At 30.4% G+C, this 14,022-nt stretch overlaps 1 protein-coding gene and 2 pseudogenes across 1 annotated transcript; 1 reads left to right on the top strand and 2 right to left on the bottom strand.

Moving 5' to 3' along the window:
• The first annotated feature begins 5,079 nt into the window (after positions 1-5,079).
• On the top strand, positions 5,080-7,625 carry LOC125604424 (annotated as a pseudogene).
• Positions 7,626-8,808: 1,183 nt separating this feature from the next.
• On the bottom strand, positions 8,809-10,460 carry LOC106414121 (annotated as a pseudogene).
• Positions 10,461-10,465: 5 nt separating this feature from the next.
• On the bottom strand, positions 10,466-13,000 carry LOC125604423 (protein GOLVEN 7-like). The gene is made up of 3 exons (XM_048774824.1): positions 12,333-13,000; positions 11,776-11,822; positions 10,466-10,886 (listed from the first exon to the last, which is right to left on the bottom strand). Exons 1-3 carry the CDS (start codon positions 12,406-12,408, stop codon positions 10,695-10,697), a joined length of 315 nt encoding a protein of 104 aa, XP_048630781.1. The 5' UTR covers positions 12,409-13,000; the 3' UTR covers positions 10,466-10,694.
• Between the last annotated feature and the right edge of the window lie 1,022 nt (positions 13,001-14,022).

Below are 14,022 nucleotides of genomic sequence, written 5' to 3' on the forward strand. Positions count from 1 at the left end.
AAAAATACATTAAGATTTAAACATCTATCTTAAAATATAAAATATCGATATTAACTAAATATAAAGTATAAGAAAGAGAAATACTCAATATATAGAAAAATAAATAATAAGTAAATATTATAAATATATAAATATACGAATAATATATACAATAATAAGTAAATGCATAATTTTTAAAAATGGAAAGAGTACATTAAATATTAAACATCTATCTTAAAATGTAAAATATGGATATTAAGTAAATATAAACTATAAGAAAAAGAAATACACAACTTAAAAACAATGGAAAAAGTATATTAAGATTTAAACATATATCTTAAAATGTAAAATATAGATATTACCCAAATAGAAAGTATAAGAAAAGGAAATACACAATTTTAAAAAATGGAAGAAGTACATTAGTATTTAAATATCTATCTTAAAATGTAAATCTATCTTAAAATATAAAATTATTAGTAAATAGAAAGTATAAGAAATAGAAATACACAATATAAAGAAAAATAAATCATAAGTAAATATATAATATAAGTAAATACCCAATTTAAAAAATGGAAAATTACATTAAGATTTAAAAATATATCTTAAAATTTAAAATATAGATATTACGTAAATAGAAAGTATAACAAATGGAAATATACAATTTAAAAAAAAAAGGAAAACGTACATTAAGATTTAAACATCTATCTTAAAATGTAAAATAGAGATATTAAGTAAATAAAAAGTCATGAAGTGGAAATAAACATTAAGCATTAAATATATAATATATGAATTATCAATAAATAATAAGTAAATAATGTAAATATATAATATATGAATTATCTATATAATAATAAGTAAATACACAACTTTTTTTAAAAAATGGAAAAAGTTCATTAAGCATTAAACATCTATCTTAAAATGTAAAATATATAATATAAGTAAATACACAATTTGAAAAAATAGAAAAAGTACATTAAGATTTAAATATCTATTTTAAAATATAAAATATAGATATTACGTAAAAAAATATAAGAAATGGAAATAAACATTTTAAAAAATAGAAAAAGAACATTAAGATTTAAGCATCTATCTTAAAATGTACATCTATCTTAAAATGGTAGTAAATTATATTAAAATGGAAATACCATATTAACCAAAAAAAATAAAATGTATAGTTTTACATCAAGAAAGTTCCTATAAAACTCATTATAACATCAACATCAACCTCACACTATGATGGATTGGTGAGTCTAACGTGAAGACAAAATATAATATTTGATTTTCAAGATAAGAAATTCAGCTTTTATTTAGTTACTCAATATATAATATCAATTATTTTTTAAAAAATATACATAATTTATATATATAGATTAATCTTCCAAACTTAAACTATTATATTATATATGAATAATGTTTTTAAATAAAATAATTTCTGATTTAAAAAAAATAAAAACAACAAATGGTTATTTTCAAATAATGGATGTAATTTACATTATACTATCATTTAACAAGTATTAGATACGTTTTGATATATCATTATTTTCTATTTCCAGAAAACAATAAATTGTTAAACATCAATATCATCTTGGTTAAGTATACGAACATCACAAATTCAAACATCACAAAAATATTTACATAAACAATATTCAAAAGAATAGTTATATACTTAATATTTGAAAATCAAAGATATTTTTGCTAAAATTGTACTAACCTGGCCAAGGAGATCGACCATCTTTTTACGGATCAATCGATTATTGAGCATGTGGGTCGATCCAAAAATTTTACAGTTTAATTAAATATCTAAAATATTTATTCCAACACTCAACATATAGTTTTGCTAAATATGATAAATAGATAGCCAACAAAATTACAAAATATTTAAATAGTAAACAAATATGTTAATTTAACGTGTTAAAGTTAAAAACAAATTTTAATTATGACATGTATCTTAACATTTATATAAATATATATCATAACCTAAATATAAATGATTTAACAATTTAAATTAGAAAAAAAATAAAAAATCCCGGGCGTAGCCCGGGTTAATCCCTAGTGTTCTAAATATGAGTCATGTAGGCGTTTATGCTCACCTAAGCGGTCCCAAAGTTTGCGTGTTATTTATTTGACCTAATCGTTTTAACATAATATATAGCCAAAAGTCATAACTCATTTACGTACAAAGCTTCAAAACTTCAGAGTTTAGGTCATGTAAACCATTAGAGCCAACTCCTTCCATACCCCCCATCTGTGTAAAGCCAATCTCTGATAGGTCTCTCAAATCTCCTATACCCCTATTGCTTTAATGAAATATGAAAATCTGATTTACCTTTTTATTTTCAAAATTATTGTTTTATATAAAAAAATCAAATTTCAAATTTTAAAAAATTTTAAATTTTAAATTTTAAATTTTTTAAATTTGGTTACTCGATTGTACCGTATAATTTTATTTAGTTTGTACTTCGTTCTACTGATAATAATGATGTTCAGTTATATTGAACTATCTTAGTTATACTGAACTATACTTAGTTATACTGAGTTATGATAAGTATTGCTGGTTATACATCATAATATGTAGTACTAAGTAGTACTACTTAGTATTACTACTAGTTTAATTATACCGAGTTATACTAGTTATATTACGTAATACTGAATACTGTCTGAGAATTAGTTATACTAAATTACTGATATACTCCATAATACTATGTACTACTAAATGAGTTTATACCTAGTTCGACTAATCAAAGACATAATAAATTTCTTGAAATGGAGAACAAGAACAATAAGAATCCTAATCACAGAAAACCCAGAAATATTCTTTAACAACCCTAAATCGAAAATCATTACGAACAGAAAAGTCCTAAACAGAAGCAAAACCCAGAATCCCTCATCAAATTAGGTTGAATTGTCGCTGTTCTGAACCGATCTGAATCGGGAGAAGAAAAATCACTATTGATGTTGTTTTCATTCATCTTCTGACAGTTGTTGTTGCTGTTTTCATCACTTGCAAAGCATGATGACAGATTCCAGTACCTGCGGAGCTTTCATCATCACCTACGACGAATCTTAGAAAACAAAGAAAGAAAGAGAACGAGAAAGGGAGGCTATATAAGTGAAAATCACAATAGCAGAGAAAAAAGAATAAAATGAAATGAAATGTCGGTGTCTTTTGTTTATTAGAATCAGGAACAATGACTTAATTTTTGAATTAACAATAAATCAACCTAATATTAAAAATAGAACAGGTCCTTGAGAGATCGAGTTATGAGATTTGGGGTATCAGAGGAGATGTTTCAACTAAGCTGACAGCGAAAAAGAGACTAAAGAGCAAATTAAACAAAAAACAAACATATTTCCCTGCGGATGAGAATAAGAATAACATAACAATTCTAAGATTTCATATAAGCAAGAGGACGCATAATTAAAAGAAAGAGAAGAATCCAATTAAATATACATAGAAGATCATTGACCATATGTTGTAAGTTCGTGTAACCATACATAACTAGTCCATTAACCATGCATGCGTCTCTGTTAACGTCTACAGTATGTATAATGACAATGAGGAGCTGTACTTGTAAATATTTACTATTTCTGACATTCAGAACCATGCTTATTTTCAGTGTTCTAAAAATTGTATAGACGGCGCCTTGTGGGCAAATCGGATCTGAACGAAATAATCTTTTCAAACTATTTTTGTTTTGAATAATCGGTGTAAGTGATTATTAATTTGTCAAATTGATATGTTTGAATTCTGTAGTCCTCATAAATTGTTGTTATTACTTTCACTTTTCCATTTGGTGAATAATTTTACTGAAAATAATAATCATGCTTTATTTTTATTGTTGGTTTTATTAGCACTATTATTATGTTCTGAAACAATATTATTATTTCAGGTTTTTTATATATAAAAAGGATCACAATTTGTTTGCTTGCCTTAAGTTTCGGCGAGCCTGAGCACGACACTGCAGCCACTACGTCCATTCTCAAACCACTCGAATACATATATTTCTATATATATTGACACACACGTGTATTATGCATATCTTGAATGTTACATCGTTTTATGATAAAAGTGTTTTGTATGTTCCGGTTATATTTCGCCGAGCAGAAAATCATCCCAGATAAATAATTGCTATGAATAATTATATTCCACTGTTCATGTCTAATACACCAGCGTTTATCGAGCTTAATTTCACTTCATTTTCTTCTCTGTTTCATCGGTAACTCCTTGTTCTTTCTCATTTCCAATTTTCTATTTCTATTTATTTTCAATTTATATCATATGGTTTACTGGTATACTACTTTATTCACATCAATTGTTATTCATCTAATGTTCTCATTTCCTCGTGCAGCTTTAGATTAAAAAACAGTCTTTTGTAGGTCTGGGACGGATCGGGTATCTGGTCCTTATCCGGCAGATCTATAATTTTATTATTCTTATCTTGGGTTTTCGGATATCCTTCTAAAATTGCAATATCCGACGGATATCCGGATTCGAATTTGGATCCTTAAAATAAATAAAAAATAATATTAATATATATAAAATTAACAATAATTTAAAAATAAAAAATATAATGTTTTTAATTATTTCTATGTATAATATTACAAAATTTACATAAAATTTATATATACTATTATAAAATAAAATATATTAAATAAAATTAATTTTTATATAGATATTGCTATTTTTGAAATAGTTATTAATAAACTTGCGGATCCGGATATCCGGACTAAAAATTAAATATCCGGATCCGGATCCGGCTTTGATGGATCCAACATTTTACTATCCGGCTCTGGATTCGGCCCCTCCGGATATCCAGATTTTCGTATCGGATCCGGATCGAATCCGGATCTCGGATAAAAGTTCCAGGCCTAGTCTTTTGGTCTCATTTGTTGCTATTTAGATTATAAAATGTCCTGAATTAGATTATTTATACTTAAAAGGTTGGATTCTTTGTTGTTTGTTACTTTTATTTTTAACTATTATTATTGGAGTATGTTTGAAAGCTGTTTGATGCTTTCTAAATAGATAATTGACTTCTCTTAGTGCATTTTCATTTGGCAGGTTTAAGTTCTTTCTTTTTCTCTACAGAAATACAAGAAATGGGTTTGCCTTCTTATCTAAAACCATAGTACCATACCTTCTTTTTCTCCTCTTGTGTCTTCTCAATGTTATCACAATTATCTCCAAAAAATCATTAAAGGGAGAGGCCGTGCTTTTTGGCGGGAATTTTCCAGCTTTGTATGTTATGGAGATTCATTGGTTGATCCAGGAACAATAATCATCTTTTGACGCTAGTCAGAGCGAATTTTAAACCCTATGGTTCTAACTTTGAAGGAGGCAAAGCTACCGGCCGTTTTAGTGATGGCAAAACAATTGCTGATTATATTGGTAAGAACAAAAAGAATTATTAACGTTTTGGTTTCTTAATATTCTTTTCGATTTTCTATGATTCTGTGACTATTTCGCAAAAAAAACTAGTAAATGTTTTTTTGAATGAAATAAATAACTAGTAAAATTACAAATAATTAAATCTACATATATATGCTATAATTTAAATTAGTGAAAATGTTAACCCTCTTGGTTATGTTATTCTTTTTCAGCTATTTATTATGGGCTTCCTTTGGCTCCTGCTTACATGGGATTATCTAAAAAAGAAAAAAACAATCTCTCAACGGGTATAACTATGCTTCTGCTAGCTGTGGGATTTTTCCTGACACAGAAAGCAATTTGTAAGTTTCAATATTCCACCAAAAAGATCTTAGCAATATCTAAAAACTATAATGAGTTTTTTTAATATTCTTTGTATGGACAGGGAAGATGTCTCTCGATGAATGTCCAAATCGATCTACTCAATAAAACCATTGAGAAAATCTTAAGAAAAGTTCAAGACGCAGTCAGAGCTTAGTAGACACTGGGTGGATCGTTGTTTATGACCGCGATTGGGGTCAATGATTACGCTTTCACCTATAAAAAGAACGCAACCGATGCGAATGAGTTTGCAAGCAAGCTTCTTAATGAGTTCTTGATACACCTCGAGGTACAAAATGTTAGGGTTTTCAATATAATTTGCCTTGGCCATACATTATTTAGTTTTAATTAGGACTGTCTATTTCAGAACCGATTCATATATATCTTAACCTAATAAATACACCAATCCGAAGAGTCTTTCCAAAAAAACATTATGTTTTAGATTTTTTGAAAGTGAAACAATTTTTTGAAAAACCGTAGTAGAACGATTTTTATAATGTTAATCTTAGGAGCACGGGAGACTTGATATGCGTAAGATTTTAATTTATTTTGCAGAGATTATATAACTTAGGAGCACGGAACTTCTTCGTGAACAACATTAAACCTTTAGGTTGTTACCCAAATATCATTGCAGAGACGGTACCCCGTGGAAGCTGCGACGACTCTTTAAACCTTGCTATCGACATTTTCAATGTTCAGCTTAGAGAAAGCCTGTCTCATATGCGTCATAAGCTCTAACACTTCTTTCTTATACTATACTCCGACTACTTCAACCTCATGTTGGAACTTCGTGGACCTTCGAGCAATCAAGTTAGTTCAAATCTTTGAACACTACAACCCATGTTGTCCTAAAGTTTATAATGGAGGTTCAACTACGACTTGTTTGCCATTCTCAAAGGCGTGTAAGGAACCAGACATGTTTATCTTCTTCGATCCGCGCCATCCAACTCAAGTAGCGAATTTCATGTATGCTATTCAGTGCTTTCAGGAGAGACAAGTTTGTCATGTGGTGATAGATTAAGCTCGACGAGTATATCAGTTGTATAGTGTGATAGTGAAAAATAATCGAAGAAGTACGATGGAACAGTAAGAACTAGTGGATAAAGTTTTTGCATAATAATAATATAATAAAACACTGAAAACTAGTTCTAATAAACGCTGTGTGCCAAATTCAATCGGTCCAAGGTTCGGACCTGAAGGACGCTATAGTGATGACTCGAGTTGTGGTCCATTTCTTTATTGAACCGTTAACAGGTCCCATCAATGCCCTGATTAAGGTCACATCAATGACAAAGCACTTGAGGTTCATGGTTCTTTTAGCTCTGATCTATACTTTTATAAAAAAATGTTCTTTCAGCTAATGGAGTTTGCACAAGGAAAGATTGTGATGGCGTTAGAGGGAGGGTACAAATACAATCTTGATTCAATTGCACAGTCTTCACTGGCATGTATCCAAGTTTTGCTTGAAGACAAACCATTTCAAGGTTCATCTGAAGCATACCCATTCGAGTCTACACAGCACATCATACAAGCGGTATGGATGCTTCTGTATGACTGTATCCCCCTATCTTTCTAACTTTCCCGTATCACAATCTGATACAATCCAAAGCTAATATGTTTCTTGTGGGGGTTTAGGTAAACAAGTAGCTGTCTGCAGATTGGCCTTCACTTGCAGATGAATTATTATCGAACCTTATTGACCATAAAACTCTCACTCCAGTTATGCACCTTCCTTTTTCACTTAGTAACGACTTCCTATGCTTGATCTTCTTTTCTACTAGCCAGTCTCTGAACCTCTTATCAACAAAATTGCTTCTGTTTTGTTCATTTCTAGACTCAGCATTGAAAACCACCACGTAGATATGCCTCTTTTGGATCCAACATGTGGAAACCGAGATTCCTTTGCTATATTCAAGGGGGGCAAGTAAGTGATGTTTTTTTGTGTGGGTCTACTCTAAGCTTCAGTCTTAATTTTGACACATCTACGTTTTATTTTTACAGGCCCAAGGAATTAAAAAAGCCTGCGTTGGTTCAATGGTTCCACCAAAGGAATAATGTGGGAAACATTTCCACACAGTTTTTTTTTTTGGCCGTGAATTATCAGTTACTTGGGGTGTAGGAGGAGTTGCTTTTATCAACCCACTTACTAATCTCAATGATCAAATTCACATGTGTTTGTACAGAATCACGTTAAGTTTCTGTCTTCACTTTCCATATTAGGATCATCAATCTCGTGGTCTTTTTAGCCTTACTCTGTTTTTTTTCCCCAAACTTGAACAAGATTGAGCAGTTCAACGATGTTTTGTTTCATGAAAACAGCTTGAGGGTAGATTCTGAATTTCCGCTGTAATGTATCTCAGATGGGCAGCAGCAGCCAACGATCCGTAAGTGAAGGGGAACGTAGACTACCGAAAGAATCTTCAAGTGACACGGTTGTTGCTGCGAATCTGGGAATGGGGAGGTGATGAAGGAAATACACAAGACTTGAGAACATTGGGAAAAGCCGCAGTCATGAGTGAAAAAAATATACTATCGAGTTCATCATCCCGTCAAGCAATCCTTTATTTAGCTTTATTTAAATTTTCAATCATGTGTTTTTGTTGTTTGAAACATGGTTGTGTTTTTATGTATCCTGCAAGCTATATAGCCCACCGAAAAAGAGTTTCTACTTTGATTTTCGATTATTAATAAAGCAATGATAGGATTCTCGCAGATTAAAATGTTGGTATCTCATTTCATTAAGACATGATCACATAAAAATATTAGAAACGTTTCCGTAGCATCATCATGAACATCCACAGTTTTCCACTTTGAAGCTTATTCGGAGCTGTCTTCATGTTTTTTGTTACCTAAAAATACAAATCTTACCAAATTAAAAACCACAACATAACACAGCATCACCTACAGGTTTCTATTTAGTGCAACAATAACATCAACGACCCCGCGCTTGCGCGGCACGGGGACTATGTTCCTAGTCTTTTAAAAACACCAGTTTAGTTGTATTTTGATTGTTGTTGTTTATTACTCTCCTTATTAATGTTTTGAAACAATTGCTATCAAATTATGTTTTGGATTTTTTCTTTCGAAAGTAATGTTTTGGATTATTTAATTCAAAGGTATTACTTTATGATTAATTTCTCCTAAGTTATTATGTAAATGAATGCTCTACTTGAGTTGGTTAAATAATGGGTCAAAGTAAATCAAGTTTGGTACTTTATGATTAATTTCTCTCAAGTGATCGTGTAAACAAATGTTCTAGGTGGATAAATTGGTTAAATAATTTTTCAAACGTGTCAAAAGTTATTTTTAAATCACACTTTTGAAGATGGGTTCTTAATATTGTGAGAGAGTATAGATCGAAGGCTTAAAATTTTCACATCTTCAAAAATGAATTAAATCAACTTTTTTTCTAATTAGCAAGACTCGCTTCAAGTTTATAAGACTCATAAGTCTTGTATATATGCCAAATGTTTTTTTTCTCGTCTTCAACAATCTTATCTACTGTTAAAACTCTCCAAAGTCCTCACCAGATCTTCGATGACCACATTGACATCTTCGCTCTTCATTAGCTCCGACTTGTACTGGTGTGATAACTTGTCCATCAATAAAACACTTGATGTCTGGATAGAGACGGTGTAGCTCATCATCATTGTCATGAGAGAGGCCCAGTAGTTAGACGCCAGCACTTTGAAGCCCTCAAAACAGCAATGTCCCATGTAAATGTCCACACTGATACGACTTAGCAATGTTGGGTCAAGCATATCCAAGTTGTTTGTCGTGAATATTACGATGATGCGTGCTTCTCCCCATGGTGTCCCTAGTACTAAGCTACGCAACAAGTCCGATAATGCCAACACCGTCGATCCCTATTGACACCAGAAAAAAAAACAGTTTGAACATATATATATATATATACTAATCAAAGCTTGCAATGTCCAAGTATTGACTTGAGTAAAAAAGACATAAATGTAACGTTGTATAAATAAGAAAATAACTAAGACCTAATTAACCTCGTCTATATCCTCAACGAAGAGAATCTAGTTGTTCGTGACTCCTGAAAGCAGTCTTCATGGATTGAAGTAGCCTTTCACCAACTCTCGAGAGCTGTAGGACGTAGACATCGGAGTTAAGGTACTTAGCCATATAGCCACCAGGCTCGTCTTACCCGTCCCGGAGGACCATACAGCAAGTAATTTCTCGTCCAAGGTCTCCCAACTCTATAGTAGAAATCTTTCCTTTGGATGAACCGATCAAGATCGTGGACATAGCAATTGTTTCAAAGGTGGAATGGTTCTCGAGGCTCTTGGTTTCCCAAGTGTCAAAGGAGTGAGAATATGTGTGCACCACCCGAATTGTCTTCTCCTGTGCTGTGCTCTCTAGTCTCCTTTCCCATGTCTTTGTGTCTTTTGTCAAATCTCTTTTTTTTTTTTTTTTTTTTTGTCAAATCTCAGCCCGAATGATTATCGTCAGATACTTTTATTAACGAAAATCCTCCAATTGAGCTCGATCCCTTGGTAGCTAATATTGGCTAATGTGAGTTCGCCGACCACATGTAAATTGACCGAGTGAATGTCGAGCTTATCTGTATTCTGTATTCTCTTTAAACTTCTTGTTTTACAGCTTTTTGCCTACATTTTAAAGCGTTGTGTATGTCTAGTCTATAATATTAGTAAACGTTGCATTGATCACTTACATGTTTGTTTGTTTTCTGGTTTGCTATGATGTGAAACATATATGAAAAAAAAATCATAATTCATATACATACAAAAAGCTTCAAAAGTTCAAAATTGTTGGTTTATATGCAAACCATTAATTAAGCCGAAACAAGGTAAAATAAACTACAAAGCAAACGAAACACATAATATAACAAACATATTTCATTTTATCTTATAGTTAAAGTTATATATCTATGGAGATATTCATAAAAGCTAGCATTCTGTTATATTATTTCATAACAGGATTATGATCAATTGTTCCTGGGAGGATGATGCTTGGGCTTGGCTCTCCAATAATCAGCAGTGAAAGCAACGAGTCCATCGTCGTCAACACTTTTGCCTGATTTTCTCTTTCTCTTCATCGTCGTTGTTTCTTTATCTGCTTCTCCATTTGTCATCATCAGTTTTCTTCCTCGTATCACGACATCAACATTTTCGATCCCCTGCACTTATCAAGCGGTTTAGTCAATAACTTTTTGTTTATAGTAAAAAATCTGGAATGTTTCCATCCCATATAACAACAACAACAACACAGATTATACAGAATACAGGACGTATAGTACTGAAGAATTTATTTAAGACTAGTAAGTAGTAACTGCAAAACTATATGGACTAAGAAGAGTCATTTAATAACAAATCAACGCAACTCCGCAAAATCTTACAATTGATTAAAAAAAACTTAGCTGAATGATCCTGTCATCGCGAAGTTTCCCAAGTTATATACAGTAGAACATTTATAAATTAAGACTCGATAAATTAATAATTTCTATAAATTAATAAATTTCGTTGGTCCTAACTTGGACCAGTTCAAAATTTGACACAATTCAACAAAATAAAAAGATAATATTTTTTAAAAAATTCTATGTAAATATATGATCTCACTAAAATTATAAATAAATAATTTATATGTATACATATTTTATATAAGTAAGAATTTATTATTATATTATATATTTTATATTCACAATAGAATTATCTTTATATTTTCTTAATACTTAATGTATTTTTTTTATAAAATTAATAATATTATATCTAAAACCACATTTAAACTCTATGTAATATATATTATATACACCAAATAATATAAAAAAATTAATATAAATGTCAAATTTCAAAAAAATAACAATTAATGTCTATACACTAAAATCAAATATTTTTTTTTTCAGAATAAATATATCTTAAAATAAGAAATATAAATAAGGAAAAAAAGTTTTGTAAATTAATATCTCTATAAATTAATAAAATTTTAAAGTCCCAACATTAGTAATTTATAGAAGTTCTACTGTATTACAATCATAGATTTTCTAAAGTTTTATCATATATATATTATACCTTACGAACTGAAACGACATCACGGCTTGATTCTTGATTCCCATCTTCTATTGATGACCAAAACATGAACAAAAAAAGTTGGTTATATTATATGTTAACATTCCAGCAATTATTACTTTAGCAAAAAAAATTTCTAATAAGAGTAAAAGGGCGATCTCATGCATGCATCATGTGTCAACTATGCATGCAAACAAAGAATAAAATAAATCTCGAAGTAATTTTTATACTAGAAAAAGATGAGTTAGCATATAACACGTACCTTAAACACCAATGCATAAACCTTTAGTCATTCTCATCTTTATCATACATGCATAGTTTTCAACCGAAAAATTGCGTGCTATAATTAATAGTTTGTAGAAGCTTTCTTTTATAAAATAATTTTTATAAAATAAAAGAGAAGTGAGTGTACAAAAAAATTGAAAATTAATTATTGTACATGAAATTAGCATATTAGAATGTTAAGTTGTACGTGCTTTCCAGTTGTAGTGATCACTGTCAAGATATATAGGTAATATGCTTTATAAGATTTTAAAGAAGAGAGGGAGAGAGAGACAAACCATGAAGTGAATATCGAAAGGATATGCATAAGAAAAGAATGATCAACGCACATAGAATCTTTGATAAAGTAGTCATGACTCTTCTTGATTCTCCCTGATAACCTTCCTCCAAAGTTTATATATCTTCTTCTTTTTTTTTTCCTGAAATTATTTCGTTAGAATTTAAGCAGGAGGACTGTTTATTAAGAGAAAGAGAAGAGTATATATAGGAGATTACTAACAACATGTTGAATAAGCTCGTTAACCATAATTATTCCGTAAAAACCACAACCATGTGTCTCTATTAACGTGTACAGTAGGGATTCTTACGATGAAAAGTTGTACTTGTAAATATTTACAAATTCTGCCATTACGTCCATGCTCATACCACTCGACTATTAGAATATATATAAACTCACACACATTATTATGCATTAATGTATATATATTGTATGACACATCGTTTCTGTAATCAACATATTTTGAATTCTACAGTTTATACTTTCATCGAACCGATCTCATAATTCAAAGCAGACTCTCTTTAGCTTAATATACTACTCCCTCCGTTTTTTAATATAAGTCGTTTTACAGCTATGCACGTAAATTAAGAAAACCATTAATTTCTTATATTTTCTAAACAAAAACATCATTAATTATTTACCTAACCACAATGAACCAATAAAAAAATAGAAGATTATTACTATTGGTCATAACAACATTAATATTAAATTTACTAGAAAACCGAAACGACATAGAATTTGAACAAAAAAGTCCAACTTTTTCGTTGGGTTCATTCAACTAATATCTCTTGAACTCAGCATAATTGTATTCTCATGGACGCATTTGGATGCTTATTCACAACAAAAGTAGGAATTTAATAGATTATCTTCGAAACTTAATCTTTGGCTAATGGTATCTATAATAAAATTTCAATTAAATATTTAGATGCTATCAGAATATATTTCGTATGCTTAAAATGTTCTCTAAATGTTAAGAGATATTAAGGAGTTTAATTAAAAATGCATATACTCGACAATTATATACTCATATACCATATAACTCGTTGATAACTATCAGAGTTAAAAAGAAGAAGAGGATTACTAGATAAAATGTGTTATATTAAAATGATTTCTTGTCGTATAGTGAGTTGTAATGATTTATTAGTGAATTATAGATTAGTGAGAAGTTGAGATAACTCATGAATCAGTAAAGTGATGAATAACTTGATTGAGAAAGCAAATACAGTTAATTATCACTGTAGAAGGATTAAATTTCACGGCTAACTCAAGATCTCGAGGATCGAGTAAGGATGAAGTGAACCAGATCAGGTAATATTTTATAGAGTGTGAATGGCGAGCGCCAGAACTGAGTCGAGAGTAGGAGAAGTGATTATACTCGGTTTGCATTGTTCACAGTAATACAGTTATGATTTGTTGAGTGCAAATGTTATATAATCAGAGAAAAGCATCGTAAACTTATGAATATTGGACTGGTTATACTATAGCAACAAAGTGCGTGAGGTTCGTGACATTTGCCTCTTTGAAGCACAGTTCGTAGTGAAACTCGAGTAGTTCTGACATAGCAAAATTGATTCGTGAGTCGAACAGTGAGGCCAAAATACGAAAAGATCATGTGGTATGCTGGTTAATAAACAATGATTTGACTTCGGAAAAATTAACGCACCAGGGACGGGATGGGGCCCACGTCATGA

This window comes from Brassica napus, unplaced genomic scaffold (genome assembly GCF_020379485.1).
Source record: "Brassica napus cultivar Da-Ae unplaced genomic scaffold, Da-Ae ScsIHWf_549;HRSCAF=825, whole genome shotgun sequence".
Lineage (NCBI taxonomy): Eukaryota > Viridiplantae > Streptophyta > Magnoliopsida > Brassicales > Brassicaceae > Brassica > Brassica napus.